Source organism: Populus trichocarpa, chromosome 15, assembly GCF_000002775.5.
Source record: "Populus trichocarpa isolate Nisqually-1 chromosome 15, P.trichocarpa_v4.1, whole genome shotgun sequence".
Lineage (NCBI taxonomy): Eukaryota > Viridiplantae > Streptophyta > Magnoliopsida > Malpighiales > Salicaceae > Populus > Populus trichocarpa.
In genome coordinates, this window is record NC_037299.2 from 14,929,973 (window position 1) to 14,956,628 (window position 26,656).

The 26,656-nt window shown below is 35.1% G+C and overlaps 5 protein-coding genes across 6 annotated transcripts; 2 read left to right on the forward strand and 3 right to left on the reverse strand.

The window, feature by feature from the left end:
- The first annotated feature begins 300 nt into the window (after nt 1-300).
- LOC7454512 (pentatricopeptide repeat-containing protein At1g55630) lies at nt 301-2,398 on the forward strand. The gene is made up of 2 exons (XM_024586724.2): nt 301-533; nt 701-2,398. Exon 2 carries the CDS (start codon nt 810-812, stop codon nt 2,250-2,252), a length of 1,443 nt encoding a protein of 480 aa, XP_024442492.1. The 5' UTR covers nt 301-533; nt 701-809; the 3' UTR covers nt 2,253-2,398.
- Nucleotides 2,399-5,179: 2,781 nt separating this feature from the next.
- Nucleotides 5,180-6,180, reverse strand: LOC18105899 (heavy metal-associated isoprenylated plant protein 39). Of its 2 annotated transcripts, none has more exons than XM_024586725.2 (3): nt 6,023-6,180; nt 5,848-5,929; nt 5,180-5,729 (listed from the first exon to the last, which is right to left on the reverse strand). In XM_024586725.2, the coding sequence occupies exons 1-3, from the start codon at nt 6,176-6,178 to the stop codon at nt 5,482-5,484; spliced, it is 486 nt and encodes a 161-aa protein (XP_024442493.2). In that variant the 5' UTR covers nt 6,179-6,180; the 3' UTR covers nt 5,180-5,481. The 2 variants fall into 2 exon arrangements, with proteins under 2 accessions (XP_024442493.2, XP_006374622.2); XM_006374560.3 differs by having other exon boundaries at nt 5,848-5,926; nt 6,023-6,162.
- Nucleotides 6,181-9,428: 3,248 nt separating this feature from the next.
- LOC7474045 (heavy metal-associated isoprenylated plant protein 31) lies at nt 9,429-10,664 on the reverse strand. Its single transcript, XM_002322434.4, has 3 exons — nt 10,512-10,664; nt 10,337-10,418; nt 9,429-9,939 (listed from the first exon to the last, which is right to left on the reverse strand). Exons 1-3 carry the CDS (start codon nt 10,515-10,517, stop codon nt 9,608-9,610), a joined length of 420 nt encoding a protein of 139 aa, XP_002322470.1. The 5' UTR covers nt 10,518-10,664; the 3' UTR covers nt 9,429-9,607.
- A 2,365-nt stretch (nt 10,665-13,029) lies between these two features.
- On the forward strand, nt 13,030-17,464 carry LOC7474046 (uncharacterized). Its single transcript, XM_002321883.4, has 6 exons — nt 13,030-14,116; nt 15,433-15,986; nt 16,082-16,274; nt 16,466-16,530; nt 16,637-16,847; nt 16,940-17,464. The coding sequence occupies exons 1-6, from the start codon at nt 13,982-13,984 to the stop codon at nt 17,300-17,302; spliced, it is 1,521 nt and encodes a 506-aa protein (XP_002321919.4). The 5' UTR covers nt 13,030-13,981; the 3' UTR covers nt 17,303-17,464.
- A 3,252-nt stretch (nt 17,465-20,716) lies between these two features.
- LOC7474047 (uncharacterized) lies at nt 20,717-26,640 on the reverse strand. The gene is made up of 7 exons (XM_052447464.1): nt 25,411-26,640; nt 24,885-25,026; nt 24,152-24,243; nt 23,874-23,967; nt 22,866-23,068; nt 21,206-21,465; nt 20,717-21,042 (listed from the first exon to the last, which is right to left on the reverse strand). Exons 1-7 carry the CDS (start codon nt 25,711-25,713, stop codon nt 20,892-20,894), a joined length of 1,245 nt encoding a protein of 414 aa, XP_052303424.1. The 5' UTR covers nt 25,714-26,640; the 3' UTR covers nt 20,717-20,891.
- Between the last annotated feature and the right edge of the window lie 16 nt (nt 26,641-26,656).

The following is a 26,656-nucleotide window of genomic DNA, read 5'->3' on the forward strand; positions in this document are numbered from 1 at the left end:
TAATTTGAAATAAAAAAAATTAAATAAAATTTATTTAAAAAAAAAACGTTTTTGTTTTGTTCACTGCAGTCCTTTCCCTTCCCTTTAAATCAGTTTTTATAAATATAATGATGAGAAATGAGACAGAGATCGCCTTGGCTCTGCTTATACAATATTAGGGCTCCCTCTAGCTTCAATTATACCAGTACTTTTGGATACATATATTGTAAATCTGGACCATTGGGCCTCTAACAGCGAGTTCCCCCTTTCTATTGTGCTATGCCTCTCTTGGGCCTTGTCCTTACACTCAAACACCAACCAGTCTAAACTCTAAGTCCACTTACGTGGCCTTCTATGGTTAGTTTCTTGAAGTGACATGTTTTTCTACGAAAAACTTTTGATTGCAGTGCTTAATCCCCTCGCATTTGGGGTTTTTGTTTTGTTCACTGCAGTCCTTTCCCTTCCCTTTACAAAAATATAAACACCCTGCTGAAGGACTATAAGCACCTTAAAAGACTTATGCTTAATCTTTTCAACAAATAGGTTAGAACCAGGTGAGTCCCCAGCTTTTTCTCATTCTCTTATGTCTTTTTTGGGGCCATCTCGATTGAATTTGCCTTGCAGTTCCTCTGTTCAATGAGCATTTGCTGTAAAGGTAAAACCCTTATTTCGTTCAATTGAGTTTTTTCTGTTTGATGGGTATTTCTCAATTTTATTGTAGAAAAAGTTTCAAGCTCTATGAGGTGGAAAGTTTCAATCTTTTGGTTGGTTTCTTGGATTTGTTGAGCATTGTAAAGCTGGTGAGATAATGGGTCTAATAAGGTCAAACAATGAACTCTGTAGCTTTATTTGGTATGAGGGTAGTTCATAAATTCTTGTGCTTTCCTTCCGTTTCGAGGAGGTTATGTGATTATAGTTTTGATGGTGGTGATAATAATGATAATGGGTTTCAATATGTTGAAGAACCCTTGAAGAGAATGTATAAAAGTTCAGATTTTGATTCTTTTCAGAGTGAAAGTTGTGTTGAGGAGGAACATTTCTCAGTTAGGCGTAGTTATGTTGAGTGCACAAGGATTGATGCTGACAGAGTTCTTGATATTCTAAGACGAGATGGCCCTGGATTTGATGCGAAAAGGGCTTTAAGTGAGTTAGAGATAAAGGTTTCGTGGCTTCTTGTGAGGGAAGTTTTTACTGGAATTTTGAGGAACATAAATGAGGAGAACAAAACCAGGTGTGCGAAATTGGGTTTTAAGTTTTTCATGTGGTCTGATCAGCAGGGAAATTACAAGCACACGGGGAATTCATACCATTTGTTAATGAAGATATTTGCGGAGTGTGAGGAGTTTAGGGCGATGTGGAAACTAGCTGATGAGATGGTTGAGAAGGGGTTTCACACTACAGCACAGACATTTAATATATTAATTTGTACTTGCGGTGAGGCTGGTTTGGCTATGAATGTTGTGGAAAGGTTCATTAGGTCAAAAACATTCAATTTTAGGCCTTACAAGAACTCCTACAATGCGATTCTGCATTCACTACTGGTTCTGCATCAGTACAAGTTGATTGAGTGGGTATATCAGCATATGTTGGAGGAGCGTCATTCCCCGGATGTTCTTACTTATAATGTTATTTTGTATGCAAAATGTAGGTTGGGGAAGGCACCTGAGTTTCATAGATTACTTGATGAAATGCTTAGTTGTGGAATTTTTCCAGATTTTCACACCTATAACATCCTTCTACATGTTTATGGAAAGACAAACAATCCAGTTGCTGCACTTGATCTCTTGAATGCTATGAAGGAAGCGAGTATTGATCCTACTGTTCTTCATTACACTACGTTGATAGATGGACTGGGTCGGGCTGGAAATTTACTTGGCTGCCAGTATTTTTTTGATGAAATGATAAAGGCTGGATGCATACCAGATGTTGTCTGTTACACAGTAATGATCACAGGATATATAATGAATGGTGAGCTTGAAAAGGCACAAGAAATGTTTGAAGACATGATAGTCAACGGCCAATTACCAAATGTATTTACGTATAATTCTATGATTCGTGGGCTTTGTATGGCTGGGAAGTTTGAGGAAGCATGTTCCATGCTCAAAGAAATGGAATCCAGAGGCTGCAATCCTAATTTTCATGTGTACAGAACCTTGGTAAGAAATTTGCGGAATGCTGGAAAGCTTTCGGAAGCTCATGAAGTGATAAAGCAGATGATAGAGAAAAGCCAATACAGCCATCTAGTGACCAAGATCAAAAGATATAAGAGATGATGCAATGGTACATGTTGTACCTTATTTAATTTTCAATTGTAACTTCATGGGAAGATTCTCAATGATTCAGCTCAATTGATGCCTTGTACCTGATTCCAGTATTATTTTTCATGGAAATTAGTAGGGTAAAGTATGCATATCTTTTCTCCCTGGTCGCATTTACTCTTGAGATAGAATAGAAGGCTTGGTTTTCCTTTATATTTCTTATGTGAAGTTAGTTTTGAAAAACTTCTCTGGATCATCAGCTTCTTGTGATGCTTCTGCCTATCTGAAATTTGCTGTGTTCTAGTAGTATTGATATAATGATTTCTAAGTTTTCAATTAATTTATGTGCATCTTACCATTATGATGATGCTACATGATTTTTTTGTTAACCCTCATTTCTACCAGGAGCTGGTGATGATAATTTCTTTTGGCACTCAAGCTATCTTTTGAAACTGATATCATTATCTCAATCATTGATCATTTTGTAAATGGCCTTTTTGATAAGGAAACACCATAAGAATATGGATCTTGGAAGTTTTAAAGAATAAGATTGGATGCTAATCAGACCGGCTAGTAGGTTGACCTTGAACCTGGTTAACTCAGGATTTAAACCGGTTTGAGTTGAAAAAAAAGTGAAGGCTGTGGCCGTGCCATTGAAGTTGGTGATGCAGGTGTGCCACTGGTTACGCAGGTGGGGGTAATGGATAGGTAGAGGAAAATAATGTAATTGTGGCAGCAGTTGTTTCAATGTCAGTGCTGCTAATAACCGTGCGGTATTAAGGTGCCAATGGACCAGTTGCTCATATCTAGTGACGGCGCTCACAACAGTGGCACATCAGAAGCAATGTAAATCTTTGACAATGTTTACTGGAATTAAGATCTTTTTGTGAAAAGAACAGTGACTTTCGGAATTGGAGAATGGAACTGCAAAAATACTGAACTTTAAACTTCAATACGGTCTATGGGAAGAAAGTTGATTCAAGAAAGAAAAGTGTGGTTGGTGCATATGACGAGAATTGAGGTTTCTTGGTAAGAGCAATTTCTTAAATTATCAAAAGATGGTGACAATTCCATTTGCCACAGTTTTCCACCGACCTGAGTTGGTTATAGACAACTGTGCTTGTTTTAATAACCATGTTACTGGTTTACTGGCATTTCTTTGCTAATTTTGCTGTTAATTTTTTCTGGATGCTTCATTGCTTCATTTATATCTATTTTCTTCAAATAACCCTCATCAGTTTTCTTTTATCAATCTAAAACCTTATTTTCTTTTATGCAGAATGCTCCTTGTTTGAACCACCTCTGAAGGTATTAAACTAAGAAGAAGAATTCAAGCTTATGCAGAATTTGCAAATAGCTTCATGTTGGTCATCATGGTTGAGCTCAGAAGCTTTTCCCTTTTATCATTCTTCTCTCCTAACCTCAAGAATTGTCCTTTGAAGGCCAAATACCTTTTATAGACTGTTATTCTTGGGACTTCTATTCTGCTACTTATTCACTGTGCCTCTGTGCTATCCGCTATCCCATGATAACCTTCTGCCATGTTCCAGTTGTATGAGCGTGACATCTGATTGGGAACGTCATATTTGTGAGCTACACTGAAAGATGGAGACATTCAGAAAACTGGCCGCAACTTTCCTGCATTGGATAGATTTTGGAACACGACACTAATTATTTCTTTTGAGATTTTTGTCACCACTGTCCACAAGATGCAACAGACCAGCTGCGCTACACGAATTTGTTCTTCCTTGTAAAGCTAGTCCATCTGCTGGGCCAATTTGGCAGACTATCGGAGTTTTACCCTTGTACTGATCATTAACCATGTTCCAGCCATGCTGACGTGTAAGAGTTTTGGCAGCGGCCCAAATGACAATTATGTTTCTTGGCTGCTCGTATTATCACATCATTTCTCAAAGAGCATGCCGTAGCCAATTGAGAACGTGAAAATGATTTGCATAGCAAGACAAAACAGGCCAAATCATGGTGCTAAATAATTGTGGAGGATGAGTTTGATTCCTTTATCCCCGGTTAGTATTATATCTAGGTAGCTTTTGATATCTTTGACATCATGAAATTAAACGGGGCAGAACAGGCATGTCAAAACTCTTATGAGGCTACGACTTGATTCTAAACTGCTTCGACTTGTATATCCGAGCAATTCTATACGGGTATCATTGCCTTTCTTCACATAGTTGGTGTTGTGATGTTGTAAGATGAGATCAGGAATCTGGAATTAGCAGGTACTTTTGTGTGTTGAGGCATTCAAAATCTAGCTGGCCAAGGTTTTCTGTGCCTGCCTAATTTTAAAGGCCTAAGCATTGTTTCTTGTCAACTAGCGTGCTGAATGACGAACCAGCCCACTAAACATTATAATTAGGAGCCTAGCAAGACAAAAACAGATTCTGTTCAACCTTTTTTTAATTTGATAATGAAAATGGCTCTAGATTTGTGCCATAAATTCCCATTTCATGAATCCAGCGAATGGTCTCTCGGTGCATCAACTGTTTCATGCTTTCTTTATTATCTTCGAACCCATACACGAATTGTTCATGGTAAGGTGACCTCATTGACGTCACTCTCTTGCATTCTCCCTCGTAATCTTTGAAAGAAAGAATGGTGAATACTCTACCTCTTTTTTGACCTTCGAAGAAATGATGCAATTCGCCTGTCCTTTTGTTAACTTTTTTTTCCGGCGAAGGAATCTTAATGGCACATGCAGTGCAGAAGGTATTTTGGATGGACAATGACCCTTTAACTAATAGGAAGAGGAAGCTCGTTTGACCGAACTTTGTCCTCCATTACACAAAACCAGCGAGATTTCCTCAATTACATGTAGAAAGAAGATCCCAAATTAAATTAGCTTAATCAACATTGCTAATATCGAAGGAAGGTTGTTAAAATGATGCATAGGATTAGCATCCAAAAGGGCTAAAATAATAGGATAATATAAAGAGAGGAAAACCCTTCTGCTTGGCTCCTAGCCAGTAATTAAGTGCTACACAATTCAGCAAGTGAAGACATGGTATGAAAAACAAGCAAGCAAACTATTTCCTTGTGCAATTCAAAGCTCCACTTTTGTAGATATATGGATTCTAGAAGGGTTCTTTTTCATGGGCAAAGCTTCTCTCTCAAAAGCTTATTACAACATGTATTTAGCTCTGTTTAGAATAATTAAGCTTATAACTCAAGGCAAGAAGGAGGAGGAAGAGAGGGGCCGGGGGTGAATAATTCTTGGTTTAATTGATTACTTCTTCTCCTCCTCTTTCTTTTCTTCCTTATTTTCTTCCTTCTTTTCTTCCTTCTTCTCCTCTTTCTTCTCCTCCTCTTTTTTCTCTTCTTTCTTCTCTTCCTTCTTCTCTTCTTTAGCAGGTCCAACTGAAACTATGTCCACTTTCCCTACTTTCTTCAGCTTCTTCACCACTGCCACTGTATCCATCAGACCTATCACTGTTAGCTTCTGATCTTTGAGATCCACTGCTATGGAATCAACTCCTGTTTATGTACAAGAATGGAGCACAAAGTGACCAACAAAAACTTGCTAAGTACATCTTTCATTTATCTCAGCAGCTCCAAAGAACAACTACACGAAGAAAAGAAAAAAAAGAAATACCAAAAATATCAGCAGCGGCTTCTATTGCTTTCTTCTTTGTCTTATCATCAGTCATGGTCAAGACCTTTAACACCACCTTCTGCTGCAGATAAATTAACGAGAGTACTTGTTAAAAAATAAAAAGGAAGAAATCAATGCCAATAGAACATGAAAATAAAGAAGAGCAGGAGGGTACCTGAGCCATTAGAAGAGAGGGTAGAGGAAGGGAAGAGAAGTCTAAGTGCTTGAAAAATTTGTGGTGGGCTTTATATCTATACACAAAGGGGCTTGAAGATGTGAGGTGGTGGCGGTGGTGGATTACATGCAAATAGATGTGTGTGCGTGGATCCATGTCACTTTTTTGACAAAAATGAAGTGAAATTTAGCATGATGGACAAGTTGGAGACTATTGATTGATTGGACTGTCACTATTTCTTCCTCTTTTTTCCCATTCTTCATATAAATATTCTCTCTTGTTTGGTAATTGATAAACATGTAATTTAGAATTTTGATACAAACAGTGTTTTAAATTTTAAAAAATTGTTTTTTCATGTGTATTTTTGTTGGATTGAAGAAAATATTAAAAACTAAACAAATTAAAATAAAATTATTTGAAATACCCATATTTTACTCGAATTATCCATTTAAGAATCGTTTTCTTTATTTAAATTGAGTTTGAGTTGAAATTTAATAATTTTTTCTTTGAAATGAAATACCTAATAGTAATGGCAACATAGATATAGAAACCATTGTTTATATTATTAAAATATTTTTTTAATATTAGTATATTAAAATCATAAAAAATACTAAAAAATTATTTTTTAAAATAAAACATATTTTTGACAATCAGAACTCCAAAAGACACCGGGAGGGCATGTCGGCGTCGGCGGGGTGGGAAGGAAGGACGGAGGCTTTTCCTTCCCAATGTGTTGACAACTTGAAGGTTGTGGCCAAATTGCTTTCTCTGTCATAATTAATTCACCCTTTCGGTCTTGAAGATTCCCTTCCTTGCAAAAAGTTGAAAAGAAAGATTGTCTACCCCTTCCTCCATTGAAGGCTAGAAAAGGAGCAGCCCTTTTTTTCTTATTTTGAACCTGGAAAGTCTTTCACCTTTTCGGGTAACAATTAAAGTACTTTAGTATCATTAATTATATTGAAGACGATAAAGTTTTGAATTTCACGGAAACTTTTACGGTAACTAGAGAACATCTTTTTATTTTTTTAAAAAAAAAATAAAGAAAAAAATATACAATACATTACAGTAATAAGAATATTTTTATTAAGGTTATCAATTCTGTTTTGATTAATATTTTATTTTTTTATTGAAATGATACATTTTAATATCACAGTATTTCAATGTGTTGTTTTACACACGTTATATAGGTGGTATGTGCTATGTGGCGGGCTGAGTCGGATTTTTTCTAATATAAAAAAATATCAAAGCAATGATAACTTGTGTTAACTTAACTAATATGTGACCTAGTATATGAGATCGGGATAAACCCGAAAAAAAAAAGCTTAAGGCCCAATAGCCTAGTGTCAAATGATGAAACAAAAAACAAATCAACTTTTAAAAAATAGCGTTGAAGAAAAAAACTGGGATCAACCCGAGTTAATTTGACCAACCAATCACCTACGATATGAGATCGGAGTAAAAAAGTCAGACTCTTAAAAGAAGAACCTATAAAAAAAAGATTGAAATTCAATAAAAAAAACTTGAGTTAACCTGAGTTAACCTGATAAACTCGCACTCGAGTTAACCTCACAGAAAGAAAAAACAAAAGAAATAACAAAGCTCAAAAGCCAATAATCTAATGCCTAATGATAAAACTGAAAAAAAAAACAATTTTTTAAAAAAGGTTAAGAGAAATAAACTAAGTTAACCCAGATTAACTCGACTAACCACCACCCGCGATGTAAGATTGAGAAAAAAATAATTTGATTTTCAAAAGAAAAACCTAGCAAAAAAGGCCAAAGCTAAATAAAAAAAATTAAAAAAAAAACCAAGATAACCAGGGTTGACTTAACTAACTTGCACTCAGGATAACCTCATAAAAAGAAAAGCAAAAAAATCACAAAGTTCAAGGGTCACTAATATGATGCCAAAGAAAGAAATTGCAAAAATAGCATTAAAGAAAAAAAACCTAAGTCAACCTGAATTAACCTAAATTATTCATTAATCGGGATATGAGATCAGGACAACCCAAAAAAAAAAAAGTGAAACTAATAATGAAGTTCAAGGTCCAATAACCAAAATATCAAATGACGAATTCGAAAAAAAAAATATTTATAATAAAAGACAAAAAAAAAGGAACTTATATTGAATGTGGGTCATGAGACCGAGATTACCTTGTAGAAAGACAAACACAAAAAAACAACAAAGTAAAATTTCTAATCACAAAAGAATTTAAAATCCAAATAATATAGACCAAATATGGTATAATAACCAAATGAAAGAAAATAATTAGGAAATAAATTGAAAAACAAAATAAATTAAGAAAAGAATAAAAAATAGTAATCAAAAGAATAAGGACCCAAATCAAATAAAAAAATAAAATAAGATATTGAGGGACAAAATTGAAAGAAGATAAATAAAAAAGGACAAGAAAATAGCAATAAAAAAAGAGGACCAAAACTAGATAGAAAAAAATAAATGCAATAAAATGATCGTGGATGAAATTGAAAAACTAATAAATCAAGAAAGGGATAGAACAAAAAAAAAACAATCAAAAGAATGATAAACAGATAACAAGACAGAATTTAGCTCCTATAATAATATTGATGGAAATACAAACTTGAGGACACAACTTTTTTTTAGATGGGTTATCTTTAATTTATAGGTCAGGATCAGAGAGAAAAGAAAAGAAAAAAACATGTCGGAGGCCAATCGTGCTTTTGCCACAAGCACGTGTTATACCGTTAAAAAGAGAGCGATGCACCGCTACTAACACCACTAGTAATCAGATGAACTTGCACGCGTCACCCTAATAGTGCAAGAACCGTCACGAGCTGACGCTTACGTTGCACGTGTCAACAATTTTTTCTTAATAATATCTAATCTTTTAAAATGACTAAACAGTCTGAAGATCAACTAAAAAAAAAACAAGTAAAAACCAAAAATACCCTTGAAACAATGCATATATTTTTTTTTTCAAGGGCAATCTTATAACTTCACTGTTAAGAGAAAAAAGAAAATACAAAAAATCCCCCTTTGCAAGTTTAATGGTTATAATTTGCTATAATCATATAATCATATTTTTGCTGTGCAAATAATTATAAAAAAAAACAAAAAAGCCTTTAAACCAAAGAGCTCTTGAATGTTTGTTGCTTTAATAATCCATATGAGTTTGCTTGCTTAATAATAATCAATATGAATAGTACTATAGTCACCTAATTGAATTGAATTAGAAACAAATCTTCACAATACTAGCAATTTATGCCAATACCAAGTTAAATTTATTTCACTTGTTATAATATATAAAAGCACACAAATTTATTGCTAGGGATAAGGATCGATGATGGCATCTCAATTCCTTAATTTTAAGACCAAACTTTCACAAGGGAACATTATGTGTTCTTGTTCTCAAATGTCCAAAATCAGATGAAGGCAATTGAAAGCTAGCTAGTCATCAACATTAAGCAATATTTTGTTCAATCATGAAAACAAAATACAAACATCCTAAATTAAACAAAACTCAAATGAAATCAATACAACAATCCTCTTAAAAAACAAGGAAAGAAATACATGAAAAGGCAAAAAATAATAATAATTAAATTAGCATCACATGATAGTGCAAGCATGAGGATTGTCATCGCTGAAAAGGGAAGCCACAGCCTCATCAGATGCAACAGCAAGTGAATAGACAGCAGGAGTGTGGAAAAAGGTGTGGACACCATTAGTGCTAGCAACATTCTTGTATGTGTCATAGTAATGGTTGACAATGTAGGTTGGATACTTGTAAAAAGAGGCAAAATGAGAGTATCCTGGGAATGGCCATGGCTCTGCTGCTTTCCCTGCTCGTTTAATTGCTTTGATCACCTTCTTTTCCTCCAATGCATAGCCTCTAACAGTAATCTTTTGCACTTCCATCTCTACTTCTACCTCTTCTGCTCCTGATATGTACACATGAGAAAGATCAGATCAGATAGAGAGCTACCATTCAGCATACACCAAGTATTCTGAATCTCATATAGACTTTCATTTGGCCAAAATAACTATAACCAATATGTACTCGTTTATTTAGGATGTGAGAAATTGGGCTATATATGAGATGAGACTAAACTATTTGTTTTCCTGTTTCCAGTCTCATGTAAAAAAATCAAACACTATCTCAATTCTGTACTCCAAAGTTTGCCCTTGCAAAACATATATACGAGGCCCTCGACCACCTTTGAAGTGAAATACTCAAGTAAGGTAAGGCACAGAATCGACAATGGCAACAGTACATAGCCTGGACCATTGGCAATATATATAATCGTCACCTTTTGTACAAAATGTAGGCCTACCTACCTTTTAGCTTGAGGAGAGCTTTCTTTAACTTCGAAGCACAGCCCTCACAATCTAAGTTTGGAACTCTTACCTCTACCATCAGCTGCAAAACCAACATGTAAGAATATCAATGTATATACTTATGAAACAAATCAATGTATGCATGTACATGTGCTCGCGAGAGAGAGAGACTCACAGACATGGTTGATGAAGTTAAGAATTCGGCGACTGTGGCAGGAGTGTGGAAGCTAGGGCTAATTAAGGAGAAGGATGGGAAGCAGCTTCTTGGCTTTTGAAATTTGAAAGCATGCAATGAGATTGTTCACGCGTGGATTAGGAAAGCGTGAGAGCCCCTTTTATGCTCTTTTCTTGAGGGCACGCTAGCTCGTTGTGAAATGATCACATGCTCAAATCTATGACAAGAAAACATTTGCCAGTTCTATGTAGGACCTTTCACATGACTTTGGTTCCAATTCTTGATGAATGATGATTCATATTGATTTTGTTATGGTTTCTTTAAATATTAGCGGTGCCCACTTTATAATAGGCCATCATCTATAATTAATTGGCCAGCTATCTATTGTACTCTCATAATATCTATAATTGGATTAAAAAAAAGTGTAGATTATAGACAATGTTTTTTTTTTTTTAAAAAAAAAAGACTTTTCGAATGAAGAGTAAATTTAAGATGATCCAAATAAAATCAAAGCATAACAAACATTTTATTATCAAGATAATTGTATTATGACCGAGTTAGTAATATTCATATAAAAATAAATATAAATTGATATAAAATAGAGTCAATGTAGACAAAAAAAAAAAACTTTAAACTCAACCAATAAAAAATTATTTAATTATCAGCTACAAAATAAAAAGAATAATATTTTTATACAATGCCTGCCTCTTATTTTTTGGATAAAGGATCATAATACAAATTTGTTAAAAATTTATATACCAGGATTGTGTTTGACTAATGTCTTGTAATAGAAGGAAAATAAAAATATGTAATTATCATAATATTTTTACTTTGTTGCTAATACTTATAATAACTAATTTTGAGCTCTGTCAATTACAATTAGATACACCTGATCGATTCATTGCACATGTAATTAATGCATTATTCATTTATTTGTTAACCAAAACGTATTTAACTATTAATTGTACTTATACCTTAATTGCTGCGGTAATCTGAAGAAGAAGAAGAATACCTGAACACAATTCTTTCGATGTCAGACCAGGAAAGAAAAGGGAGTAAGCACTAAGCATTACAAAATCAGCTTTGGCACTGCAAAAGAATTTCAGAAGAAAGTGCTGAAACCCTTTTTTTTTTACTTTAACTTTTACTGGGAAAGGCCGGGAAAAGAAAAGGAAGAAGCTGAATCTCTTCTTTATTTATGATGTAAAGAAATTCTGACGTTAAAGGCACTAAACCTTTGTACAGCCTGCAGACTAGAACACACATTCAAACAATACCCAGTTGGGAAAGCGCATCAAATACTCTAACACACACACAGACGTATAATAATATTCTCTTATAAAGCTGCAAAAAAGAAAAAAGAAAAAAAAAGAGGAGATGGAGATGAAAACTATATCATTCACTTGTCCCTTCAAAATGAATGAGAGGAGCCAGCCTAAATGTCATAACTCGGAAGGCTTACTTGGGGGCAAAATGATCATGGGTTTTACATAATTTGATGGGCTGGGATTTAACTCTAGCTAAAAGAATTTGTTTACTTTCTAGGCTGGCTGAAGGTGTCTTAGCTTAGCTCTAGCTTCTAGGGTGGTCCACGCTATATAAACTCCGGCTTTAGGCTTACTTCTTCAGAGAAAGCCCAAGTATCGTTTTGATTCCGCCGAAGCTGGTCCATTTAAGCCTAGGAAGATCTTTTATCTTCAGAAATTGTGCAAACAAACATCACATCAAGGGTTGAGATTATTGTCGAGCAATATGGGGCTGGAATACGTGAAGGAGATGGGGCTTGAAAAGGAAAGAGTGAAGTTATATACTGATAGCAATGTGTTTTACCTTATACTTTCTCCTTTTATATATATATATATATAATTAATAGTGAGCTTGAAGAATTTGATTTCTACAAGTTAGTAGTAGTTTCTATAATTATTGATTTTTACTTCATATTATGTCTTTATTTTTCACCATATTATAATTTTAGTTATTTCTTGCGGCAAATTGCTTGAAAAGCCATGCTCGGAATCGATTCTAAAGGAAAGGAGGACAGCCTTGCTCATTGCACTGCTTATACTACAGGTGACTATGAAAAATCAACTATCCACCCTATCCTCGTTTATTTTCTAGACTGGCTGAAGGTGTCTTAATTTGCTTAGATTTGTTTCGTTGAGAATATAATATCATTTCACTCTCTCGTGGCTGCTCAAAGATGAAAATAATGATAGAATTCATATTATTTTCTTTTGTTTCAGTTTTAAATATATTTTTTGTAGAGTGCTCTTTCCTCGAGCTTTGAGCACTCCAAGTAATTCTTTTTCTTAGATCTGATTTGCAATTATGTGTATGTGTGCGCATAATAATGTGTTTTTTTTTTTAAGGAAAAGTACACCATACTCACCCTATACCATCCACCATATATCTACCATCGTATGTTTCCCTTTCTATACGGACATATATCATTGTGAGAGGCAACTGATCTAGTTGAGTGCTTTTTTTGTCAACTCTCCATGATCCCACCCCTTCACCAAGCACAGCTACCCTTGAAAATCTAAATCTCATGCTCTTTAATCCCCAATAATATTTTTCTTCCTTCTGCTTAATTTTCTTGCTTAACGGAGTCAATCAAGGATTTGATAGAGTGCTATTTCCTCGAGCTTTGAGCACACCAGATACTTCTTTTTCGACCCTAGGTTAATTACCTAGAAAGCAATAACTTGTTTGGCAATCAACTCTTTACTAGATCCAAGAACGTAATTATCCTTGGATATCTAGTTGGACACCACTAACCATAATTAAGATCCACCTCCACTAGTAAAATGGCCAAAATGTGAGCCAGGTTTTCAGATCCAAAGTCCATAACTAAAATCTTCTGTGTATGAGCGATATGGGTGGTGAAACATGAACCACCAGGAACAAGGCACTTCCTATGTTTGAGCTTTGTCAGTAGCTGGCGTCCCCATATTGGCAATAAAGCAAGGCACCTTGTCCCATTACTACTCTCTTCCTTTACTGCTGTAAGAAGAGGTACTGAAACATACAGCAAACAGCCGCCTTCTCACGAGATTCTACCTCTCTAAACCTCCTTACTTTGGATCTCACTCACCAGTCGTCTGACATCTCCTCCTTCTCTGTCTCTCCTTCCCTTTTTCTCAGCTGTACTTAAAAAATCTCTCCTTTCTCTCTTTTAATTAGCTATAAATCTCCCCAAGTCAAAGCTCACTGTGGAAACTCGCTTGTAAGTAGCATAGATCATATATGTAGGACTTCTGTCTCTGTTTCTTGGAAACTCAAAAGAAGAAAGAACAGAAACTCCCTCAACCCTACGTTTGGTTTAAGGAAAAGAAGGCTCATAATCATGTGTTTCAGAGCTCAAATCAGCCAAAACTGAAGTGCCCATTTGAGGATATCATCCAAGTAACATGATTGTCAGATCTCCAAGTCATCAAAAGGCATAAAAAACGAGAGAGATCAATATTAGCATGAAGCAGAGGTTTTTAGAAAGTATGATCTGGCGGCCATTCATGAAGTTACCAGCTAGATCGTCTGTTGTCATCTTCCTCCTTCTCTTCCTCATCGTCGGCGCGTTGGTCTGCACGCGTCTCCTCGACTCCACTGTGAGTATTGATCAAAATTATTTACGAAAATTATATATATAAAACAATCTCCTCCGTCACACAACTGTTATGTGAAACTCATCATAAGCATGTCTTCTTAACATTTTTTTATGTTAATCCGACCAGTAGCCAAGTTAGCCAGTTTACCAAAACCGAACCAAGTTAATGCATTATTCGATTCACTTAAAATCAATCAAATCATTTAAGGTCAGGCTAAATTGAACAGCTATGATTGCAGACGATACAGATTTATTGACAAGTGATCTTCTCATTAATGTCATTAAAAGAGATGAATAATAAAATTGTGATGGTATATAATTTTCATTTTTTTATGGGAAAAAAATAAATGGAAACCGGCGAAGTTTCGAAGGGGAGAGTGTCGGTTCACCAAATTTCGGATGAATAATTGGTGGTACGCATGTTGTCTTTGACCTGGTGATGCTGTTTCTTTCATGTCAGAGGTCCCCCACTTCCATGATACATAGATAATTTCGACTCTGCTTTTTATACTTTTTTAGCACAATACCTGGAGCCCTTTTACTGGCCGGTATTTGACTTTCCGCTCCCAAACATCGAGTTCCATGCTCTCATGATTTCTTTTTTTATTTTTTTTTAATTTTTGGGTTCAGATAATTTTATGTTTCTTCATTTGCTTTTGCTTGCATGAGAATATAATTCCAATTACTACACCCGGTATATAGAAGAACTTGGATTGATTTTATCGATTTAAATTTAAAAAAATATTGAAGCACCTAATATATATATGTAATACATTTTATTAGTGAATATTGCTAGCTAACTCAGTTGATAAAGGTGTATGGTGTTGTTCCACATAATTTGAGGAAAGATCTCATGCATTTACACTTAGAAAAAGGAGGATTTAGGGGTGCAATTATAAAAGCTAGTTAGTTTTAGTACTAGAGATAAAAAGGGTTTTAAAAAGGTTTTCTTATTTAAAATAATAGGTCCCATAAAAATTAACTTGATATGCATGTGTTTTATTAATAGCCTTGAGTGGTTTTGCATTCAAAATTGCAAAGTGGAGCAATATTTTTTTTAGAAAAAAACCTTGAATATTTAATAAAAAAAATACAAGAAAAATAACAAAATTATTGATAATATAATTTATTATTAATTACTCAATTAAAAGAAATAGTTGTGCATTTCTAAAATCATTTATATGTATGTATCTAATATGTTTTATGTATGTAATTAATCAATTTAAAAACTTTTAAATTAAAATTAAAATATTATCTTTCCAAACCCCAATTCATATATTAAGATATTTCTTCTTCTTTTTTTGGACGTGTTTGCAGGTTACTGGGGGCAGCTCGGTCGTGAAAACATTTTTGACTGACAAAATCCCTAAAATAACCCGAAACAAAACCGAGTACCCGGTCAATTGCACCGCATTCAACCCCACACGAAAATGCCCCCTGAATTACCCGACAAACACTCAAGAAGGTCCAGACCGTCCATCAGTCTCCACGTGTCCCGAGCACTTCCGATGGATCCACGAAGACTTACGTCCATGGGCCCACACGGGAATCTCAAGAGACATGGTAGAAAGGGCTAAAAGAACAGCGAATTTTAGACTGGTGATTGTGAATGGCAAAGCATACATGGAAAGATATAGAAAGTCTTTTCAGACAAGAGATACTTTTACAGTGTGGGGAATCATACAGTTACTGAGGAAGTACCCCGGGAAATTGCCTGATTTGGATATGATGTTTGATTGTGTTGACTGGCCTGTTATTCGATCAAGCGATTATAGTGGGCCCAATGCCACGTCCCCACCTGCTTTGTTCCGGTATTGTGGTGATGATGACTCCCTCGATGTTGTTTTTCCTGATTGGTCCTTCTGGGGATGGTAAGACCCTAGAAGCCATTTTTTCCAATAGACTGGTGTGTTTTGGTGTTTTTCTTATAGTTTTATTCTAGCTAATGTCGCGTTCGGTGGTTTAGGCCAGAGATTAATATAAAGCCATGGGAGTCTTTGTCGAATGACTTGAAAGAAGGAAACAAGATCACCAAATGGATGGAAAGGGAACCTTATGCTTATTGGAAAGGAAATCCATCTGTGGCTGCAACAAGGCAAGACCTTATGAAATGCCATGCATCTGAAACACAAGACTGGAATGCTCGTGTCTATGCTCAGGTAACAACAAGCCCAGTGGATCCCGTCTGGACCATTCCTGCCTCACACGAGCCGGCGGATCTCGTTGGTGTGTGTGCCATGCACGGTCCAGATGGGGCAGTTGCCACAAGCGTGGCTGCTCCTAGCAGTCCTCCACGATGATCTACATTGTCATCAACAGCTTTTATGATGCCTCAAAATCTTTCTTGCAGGACTGGATTAAAGAATCACAGCAAGGATACCAGCAATCAAACTTGGCAAACCAATGCGTTCACAAGTAAAAAAATAAAAATCAATCAATCTTTAGTTTATATCTGGTTAAATTTGTTTACTTTATACGATGAATGCTCACTGTTAGTGCTTGTGTAATGCAATTGATGCAGGTATAAAATCTACATTGAAGGGTCTGCGTGGTCAGTCAGTGAAAAATACATTCTTGCCTGTGACTCTGTTACCTTACTGGTGAAACCCCATTATTATGATTTCTTCACAAGAAGTTTGGTGCCGAATCGGCACTACTGGCCTATTAAGGAGGATGACAAGTGCAGATCCATTAAGTTTGCTGTTGAATGGGGCAACAACCATAGTGAAGAGGTAAAAACATTTATGGCATAAAACTGCTCCATTAACATTAGAAGATAGAAGATTTCTCATTAGCATATAACATTCTTTCTCTGGATTGCCAGGCACAGGCAATGGGAAAAGCGGCAAGTGAATTCATTCAAGAGGACTTGAAGATGGATTATGTCTATGACTACATGTTTCATCTCTTAAATGAGTATGCTAAACTCTTAACCTTCAAGCCTACTATACCTGGAAGAGCTATTGAACTATGTGCAGAAGCAATGGCTTGCCCAGCAAATGGTCTAGAGAAGAAGTTTATGATGGACTCCATGGTGATGAGTCCTGCAGACACAAGTCCATGCACCATGCCTCCTCCCTATGACCCTCTATCTCTCCATTCCGTTTTTCAAAGAAATGGCAATTCGATAAAACAAGTCGAGTCTTGGGAGAAGGAATACTGGGACAATCAAATTAAGCAGTCTTAGCTACCACAATATAGTCTTGGTATTTATCTTTCAATGCACATAAATAAATATATAGTCTTGAATAACTGTTCTTTCCATTTTTGTCACTATGAGACGGATAAACATCTTTTGATGATAATGTTAGCCGAGAACGAATTCTATAAAATAAACATCTTTTATCAAGACAGTACCTTATACTGCTTATATTTTTGTTCTAATGATCTTTAATAGAATATGTTACGTTGATTTATGTTATAATATCTAGTTGTCCGTTAAATTTCTGATTATACAAGCTAGTAACGTGACAGAAATGATCGTTAAACTTTAGTTCTGCCGCTGGCGCTCTTCGTTCATCTGTTGCATCAACTAATCCAAGAACAATAGATGCAGGAATCACATTTGGAACCTCATAACTAGGAAAGTACTAGATTACTGCAAAAAAATTCGTGGCAATTCTCATCTGTTGTAAAATCAGAAACAAAGACAGCGGAGTGACACTCTTCAGTAGGCAGACTGCAGACCTGAATGGCATTGTTCTACGTTTCTTCTGGGTTCCCAAAGCTTGTTTTCGCACATGGATGGCCCAGTATGGATATTCGCAACATACTTCTTCATCTTTCTTTATCCCTTGATTTCTACCTGTAAATAAACTATTCTGAAAGCATTAGATGGTCAACATGGTAATTACTGTATAAGTAGCAATGCCTCAAAACAAACCTGCCACTGCATTGTAGTCGTAGCCTGTTAACTAGAGCTTTTTGTTGCCATCCATGTCCATTAATTATAAATGGTGTGAATGTTAATGCCATGATTTGACTGCCTCGGAATTTCAGTGGCAGGCATGGGCAGCTGGAACTTCGTATGCAAATGATGTTCAATGTCGCAACTTGTCAAGTATTTTAAACAGAACAAATGGAGCCTTTTCCTTGTAATAAGAGCTCGGGATAAATCAGTTGGCATCCTCGGAGTGGAAGAGGCAGCCAAGGATAAAAAAAACCTACATAGAAGTTTGAGAAAGCCATAACCAAACTCAAAACCAAAAATAGCAGAAAACTGTAGAAGCAGCAAAAGATTGTGTCCAGATTAGGCTCGGATGGTTGTTGTTTTGAAATTCTCTTTATTTTTCTAGTTAATCCTGGATTCCTTTCTTAATTTGGTTTTATAATTTTATTTGATTTGGGTTTGTTTAATTAGAATAGTTTAATATTTAAATAGCTTTACATATGATTCTAATTATTTATAATAATAAATATTTAAATCAGAGTAAACTCTGTAGAGTTTAACTTTAATTTTAATGTTCGAGAGAGAGTGAATGGAGTTCTTGAGCAAAACTATAAATAATATCTTTTAAGATATTTAAGAAACATTTTATTATTATTTTTTATGTATATCTAACAAGTGGAATCTTGAACAATCTTTATTTTATACTTAAAACTTTTTTGTTAAGTAGAGATATAATTAACAACAAATATATTTTATTTATTTTAAATAAGTATTTTGAGTCACTGCTCAAATAGCACTTAACTTAAACTAACTTTAATTAAAGTTTAAAAAACTTGCTAAGTACATTCGTGTGATTAGTATATTTTCAATAAATAAAAATGATGGTTTAACAAAACCAACAAGCAAGCATTTAATTTCTTAATGAAACAAGGGTTAAATCTAATCATAAGGGTAAAATACATTTAAGAATTAGTATAATTGAACTTATGGAGATGCATCATGTTAGTAGTTAAATGAGAGGAAACGGTACCGGATTCAATTATAAATTGTGTTAGTTTTAAGGTATGAGATGATAAGACTTTTTTTTTTTTTTTTGAGTACTTTTAAGTGAGAGATAGACCTTTAAAATTATAGTTCTTAGGTCTATATAAGTAATCATGAGACATGAGCTTGTGGTTAAATAAAATATGGACATGGAAGTTTCATTAGTAGGAACAATCAAAAAGTTTATATGATATTTTAGAAGAAGTATATCTTTCACAAAATAAATCGAATTGAAATATTTGGAGCTTAGACAAGGATAACACCTACTCGGTCAAATCGTGCAATTCTTTTATTGACATGGTTATTTTTTTTAAAACTAGTAATTTCAAATCTAATGTATAGTTTAAAATGGCTCCATTCAAAATACAAATATTTATGTGGTTGACGGTCCAAAATCAATTTTGTATATATGATTTTCTTCTCAAACATGGGTTACTTTCAATAGAGTAATCCATATGTCCATTTTGTGCAGTAAAGCGAGAGATTTTGAATAATTTGTTATTATGTTGTTCTAGTACTTGGCAATTATGGACAAAATTCTTACAAAAATAGGGAGTATCATTGTGTATCCCTTTCTTTAGTTGAAGGTACATTTTATACTCGAGTTTTGAATCTTCTTTTTTTCGGCATAGCATGGAGTGTTTGGCTTATAAAAAATGATTTGGTTTTTAATAGGGTGTATCTATATTAGAATGTTAATTTCTCTTTGATCTTGCATAGACTATCGGTTTGGCTAAAGTATAGTAAATTTAATTTCAATTATACTGATAACAATCTTATTTGCAGTGTAGATGGTATTCGGATATGAACAGATACAAATCACTAATTTAACTGCTCTTTTCTTTTATGATTCTTTTTATTTTCTCTTATATTCTTTTTTATAATATATTCATTTTATTTTGCTATAAACAATATTTCAACTTTTCAAGGGTAATCTTCTAAATATTTTTTTTTATTAATACACTCAATTATTATATATAAAAAAACATTTGATTATAGCATGAAAGCTCTAGGATTGAGATAATGTCTGGCAAAAGTTATGTACAACACAGTCATTTTTGTACCTCAAGTTCTCCAAAAACATAGAGTAGATATATTCTGTTTTCATCTTCTTCTCCAAAAACGTCAACCTTGACATGCTTAAGGGATTTCACCCACATGTTGGTTCATAGAAAAATCAAGAGATTCTAGTGATCCCACTTGCGGCACTGACATTGATGTAACACCTAAAATTCAAGGTGGTGGAGAAGGACAAGGGTACAAGGAAGTGAATAGGTTTTATGTGAGCATGGCATTTGGATTTGTGGTGAGTTTTTGGTCAGTATTTGGCTCCTTAATTATCAACAGGAGATGGAGGCACATAAACTTTCAGTTTTTGGATCGCATGGGGTAGAAATCCAGGATGCTGTCCGCAAGTTCTGCTAGATGTGATCTGCTTCCTTGAAGTGTCTTGTTGTAGATTAGTTTATGCTTCTTCTTTTCCAAATATTAGCAGTTAATCAACTCTATTGTATGCTTGTCATAAGATCAATCCTCATTTCAGTAACAGAATGCTAATTCATTTCATCAAAGGCATCATATCAGTGATCTCTCGACCGATGAGAAGCAGGAATAGTTCCGAGTATTTAGACACTAACGTAGTGCAAATATCTCAACGAGTATTGAACATGACAAAATAATGCATAATATTACATCAAACAAGAAGGTTTAACATAAAATTCATATAACGAAAATTAGAACAAGTTAGAAGAATAAACATAAAAAAAAAACAAATAAATAAACACCGGCAAAATGTAATTTGTCAAGAAAGGCTGATTGCTGAAAGAAGAAACAAGAACAGTGTCTAAAGAGCTCGGGACTTTATAATGTCGAAGCTCATCTCGCTAGGATCGGTTGCTTGCAACTCCACTTGAATGCCATCTAGTTCCCTCTTGAATCTGTCTCTGGAGCTTGCATAAACCATCTTACTTCTCACCCTTGATGTATCAGGTGACCTACAAAGAAAAAACAATCTAGTTATGCTGTGTCTAGCTAGCATTTTACATATCTTGTTCAAAATGGCGACCCAACATGCATAGTTTGCTCTTGATTATTGGTTTTTGAGCTAGGCATTATACGAAAGAAAATGTAAAGAAATTTGAGGAACTGTTAAATTACCATGCAATGAAGAAGATTTTACTTTTCTGGCAATTCTCATTGGTAATGAAATCATAGTCAAAGACAGCATAGCGACACTCATCAGCAGGGAGGGAAGCAGCGAATTCCTCGTAGGTTTCTTCAGGGCTCCCGAGTTTCTCTACCACCACTTGCTGAGATTCAATCTTGAAAATGATGAATCGATAGTTTCTCTTTGCCTTCAGTTCCAAAAACTTCAGCTTACATTCATCATCAACAGCCATTCCAGACGCTGCATTCGCCTAATTATTCCAAATGTGAAGAGAACAGAATAAAAATACACGAATCACAGAATTTCCTAGAAAATATATTAACAATCCTGGCCAAATAAATTTTCATTAGTTAGCCTTTTTTTTCCCTCCCTTTTCCTTCAAATCTTTCTCAATTCTCCGACGTGGTTACAAGATTCAAACTAGATGCAGTAACCATATTGATTTAGTGGCAGGTTTCCAAACATTCAACCATCAAAGATAAAAAATAGTAATCAGAGTAGTTCTCAAAGCCTAGAACAAACGAAACTGCATGATAGACATGGTGATTGAAATTATAGGGCATGAATCATTTAAGCAGCTAAATTCAATGAGTGAACAGAAACGACCTTGATGCTCAGATAAAAAACAAAGAAAAGAAAGAAAAGGCCCCAACGAAAAATTTGATGAAACAGCAATGCTTATTGAATATCCACGCATTTGATCCAACAGCACATCATGCTAGGTTCTGTATAAATTATGCAAATCAATGTAGAAGATTAATGGCAGATGCTTTCTTTTTCTTAGCCATCGTATCATAACTATCAGAATATATACTATAAAAAGGTTAGAGAGAAGGAGCATACCATGTTGCCTTCCAAAGAGAGCAAAAGCCTTGTGAGAACCCAGCTGGGAAGAAGAGACAGGAAAATGGAATGGAAAGATGGGAAAATAGAAGAGAAGGGGATAGAGATCCTTAACTTGGGGTATACAATGAGAGCTTAGACAAATACAGGGAAGGAGAGAGATTTGAGGGGCAAAACATGGGTTGAGAATTGCCTAACATTTCAAGGCTCATCATGTCCACAACGAAGGTTTCGTGTATCAAAGACAGCAAAAATAGTAAACACCAACTGTTTAATGTTGCCACGTTGTGCCTGCCCTCTCACCCCCTTTATCAAGTATCAACCTTGCTGGCTTGTATTATTTTGGGAAAAAGGGTGCTCTATTACAAGGGTTGCATGTAATTATAATAATCTTATGAAGGTATTGGTCAATGATCTTCAAGGGCTTTTATTTTTATTTTTATTTTTTACAGAAAATGGCTAGGTAGGCTTCTGTAAAGCTGTGGAAAATCGAACTGTGATTAAAGAACATGTGCAAATTGATCACAAAAATTCAACTAGTTAAGTATGAAAAATAATTCTGATAAAGAGTAATTAAACAGATCATCCTTAAAGAAAAAGGAAAGGAAAATCTACAATTCAAGTGGCAAGAACAAAAACTTAATCAATTTATTAAGTACAAGCTATTGAGCACCGCAGAAAATGACACTGATTCAACACAAAAATGATTTGCCTCTTTGTAGGTAACACAGGAACATCAGAAAAAGGTAAAACTGGAAAAGATGTTACAGATAAAGCTTTGTCATATTCATCACAAGACTGTTTCTATCCTACAAAGTTCACTATTTTGGGACCTTGTTTCTTCTTTGATTTTACATGACCATCCTTCGAATCGGGAGGAACAACTTTTGAATCAGTTGACTTGTCTTTTGGAATGCTATACATGTTTTCGGTCATAAAATCATCATCAAGCTCATCTCCACTTACAAACTTAGTCACTCGCCCAGTAGGCCTTACTTCCCTTCCAATGGCTGAAAGTCAGAGATAAGTAACGGGTAAGTAAAATATTACACATCATATAAAAAAATAAATGAAGAAGAAAGAAAGAACAGGTATGGTCTTTAAAGGATATAAATGTTGACAGGAATCATTAGCAAAAATCATATAATGACAGTACTGGTTCGCGACCCAAACACCATATCTTTTACAGTTCCCATATCAAGTCACGTTCCCATTCAGCTCATATTTCATTTTGCGACCCAAATAGTGAGTTAGCACATTATATCAGGATTATATATGGCTCTTATCATGTTATATCAGCCTCGATCCTATTACTGTGAGACTACAAAACTCATGCTTCAACTGACAGAGCAAAGCATTCAAGACAAAATACTGTTATCAACCATTTCAACGGATCATCATGATTTTTCCAGCTCCAGTAGTCAGTATCAGATCATACATTCAAAATTGCTAACTTTCTTGATCAAGCACTACCAATTTCCTGTTTTCCTATTTTCTTTCTGTCGTCTAATAATGTTTTAGAAAGAGAATGACATCCAGAGCCTTTGAATTATAGTCAAGAGTTGTAACTACATTTGTCTTTGAACTATTTCATAAAGAACTGAACTGTAGAAGTACACAAACAACATCCAAATACTACAGAACTTAAAACAACATCAACAATTTGCAATATACATAAGAAGGGGGGCAGGCTCAATGCAGAAAAAAAAAGAAGCAATTTTCTTCTCTGGATAAAATCTTAAGTAACCAACACAAGATATGTATAAGCAGAAAATTGAAATAATAACAGTTAAAAGCTTGCATGTTTATGCTTACCTCCTCTGCCAAAGGCAGCGTCACCTCTCTTGCCCTTATCGGGACAATCTCTAGCCAAATGTGTTACACCACCACATAGTTTACAGCAACCACCCTGTTAAAAGCAATATATATCTAAGATGTCAAAAATAATGGATGGGTGGGGTGCCTAGATGGCTTGAGATGGAAGTCAATTGAGCATCTATCTAGATACCAAGTATGTTGCCCCACCATCAAAGAAAAGAACATAGTTTGCACTATGACAATAGCAACCAAGAAAATAGTGAAGTTTCACATACTTTTGGGTATATGCCACGAGTATTTTTAGGACAGTCCTTGCTCAAATGTCCACGTTCATTACAGATAAAGCAATTGGCAAACTTCGTCCCCCCTGCATTATAAAAGAGAGAGATTACTTTTCAGAGTAACAATAGCATTGTCAAAGTATCAAAAAGGTCCAGTTCTCTTAACAAAACCAGAGGTTACCGAGCTCACTACTGAATTCACTCCTACTTAATAACTTCTACAAGGAAAGTTGAATTCCTTTTAATGAGTCATGCTTCATGTTTAATAGGATTGCAATTTGCATCTTTTTTACACCATGTATAATGCCATACATATGGACCTAAATCTCAAAGTCCTTATGTAGTCAATTTAACCTCTCCTCAAGAACACTCCTGGCGACCAGTTTCCAAGTCCTACCACTGGTAACTGAAAAGGTTTTTACATAAATAATCTATAACATAGCTGATTCCAAAATTCTAATTCAGTCATTTTCGTTTATCAAGAAAAAAAAATACATGGACCGCCACTTTTCCATAGACGTTAAAATAATGATTCTGATTTGCCAGTATTCAAGTTGCATTCACCAATAAACAATCAATCAAAACAACTGAAGGAAATAAAGAGACTAATCACACAATATTTTATACCAAGAGATGTTTTATTTCCTTTGAAACTAATTGCATAAGAAAATCATATGAAAAGTCACCCTAGCTAGAGCTATCTAAACTCAATTGAAAGATGAATTACCATCTTCTCGAGGCTGAGGACATTGAGAAAGAGAGTGCCCTGTTTCCCCACAATTGTAACACAATTTCTGATCCATAGTCTCATCGTTCTTCTTAGGACAACGCTTCAGGCTATGCCCACGATGCCGACAAAGCAAACATATCTGCAGCCATAACCATTAACACACAAAAACACCACCATCAGTTTCTTCATTTAACTAAACAATGTCTCACATCCAGCCATAAAATCAACGTTTCAATGAGCAAGAAAACTTCAATTATAAACATAGTATACACATAATATCCAATTCCATACCTACTTTTCTTTAAATTTCATAGCTGCAACACTATCAAGAGCACAAACTCATATCAAACTAAAAAAAACAAACTTTTCTCTAACCAATTCAATACCTACCAGGCAACAAAGACTCAAAATTTATGAGAAACACCTATCAAACTAAGTAAAACAAAAATTGTTTTTCTCTAAAAATTCACAAGGACTCAAATTTTCAGAGAATTATAAACCAAAAACAATAAAAGGAACAAACCTTATTCTTCTCCCATTCATCTTTTTGAGGGCAAAGTTTGGCAATATGGTCTTTAGCTTTGCAAATAAAACAACTATCACCAGGCTTCATACCAGGAACTCTAAGAGGTTGTTTTCTAAACCCTTTTTTATTTGCTTTATTTGGGTCTTTTGGGTCAGAATTTTTTCTCTTGAACAAGCTCTTCTTCTTCTTCTTCTTCATCTTGTTGGGGTCGTTAGGTGGTGTTGGTTCTGGTTTTGGAAACAACTCTGGATGGTCTTCTTTGTATATCTTTCGTGCTAGTTTCTGCCTTTTGCTCACCATCTTGTCTTCAAAGTACAGAGCTAAAGAAGAACGACAGAGGTTGTTTTCAGAGGAGCTTGGACTAAGAGGAAGCTGTGTCTTTGTGTAGGGTTTTACAGTGGCAATGTATTCTCTCTCTCCTCTTTTTTTTTTTTTTTTTTTTTGCTGGAGACTGGAAGGAGGGATTTGCAACAGGCTTCTGTTTATTTTATGTCCAGTTCTAAGTCCAGTTTCGCAATTATATTTGCTAGGCCCAGCTCAGCTCACCAAGATTGAATCAGAATTTTGCCCAGTCTTATCCCTTTGTCAGGGAAAATGGCCCAGAATTAAGTTGGGCCAAGGTAATAAAAATGGAGATGGTTTCCACTTGGTTACAACTCCTAACGTGGTTCAATCTGACCTGGTTATAAGACACCAAAGTTTAGTCACATGTCATCCATGACCTAAAAGGTTCCAAAAACCCAGATTTCCTGTGAGCAACCATACTGTAACCAAATACTTCCCTTTATAGTTCCATATCGATCCATCTCCATACGTTATCGGCAAAAATAGTTACAAAAGGCCCTCCATGACCTAATTTAGTAACATACGAGCCAATAACTTTACCCAGTACTTGTCAGAAAAGACAAACAAAAACAGGAGGTAGGAAAAAAAAATTGCTAAATTGCTACTTTCAGGTATATGTTTCAATCACAGTGCGGCCAAATGACTGGACTGTGTGCCCATATTACGTCGGCATCCAAAGTTTTTCCTTTTCTTTTTCTTGATGTTCGCAATTACATGTAGCTACTAGTGGGATCAAGAGTTGATGAGCTGTTAACTACACAGGACGGCGCCTGAGGAAATTAATCGCGTTACCTCTTTTCCCCGTATTTGTCACCGGGGACGCCGAAAGCAACTGCATCAGCAATGTCGGGATTAGGTAGAAGCACTGCTTCCACTTCAATGTAAGCTCTTTATTTTT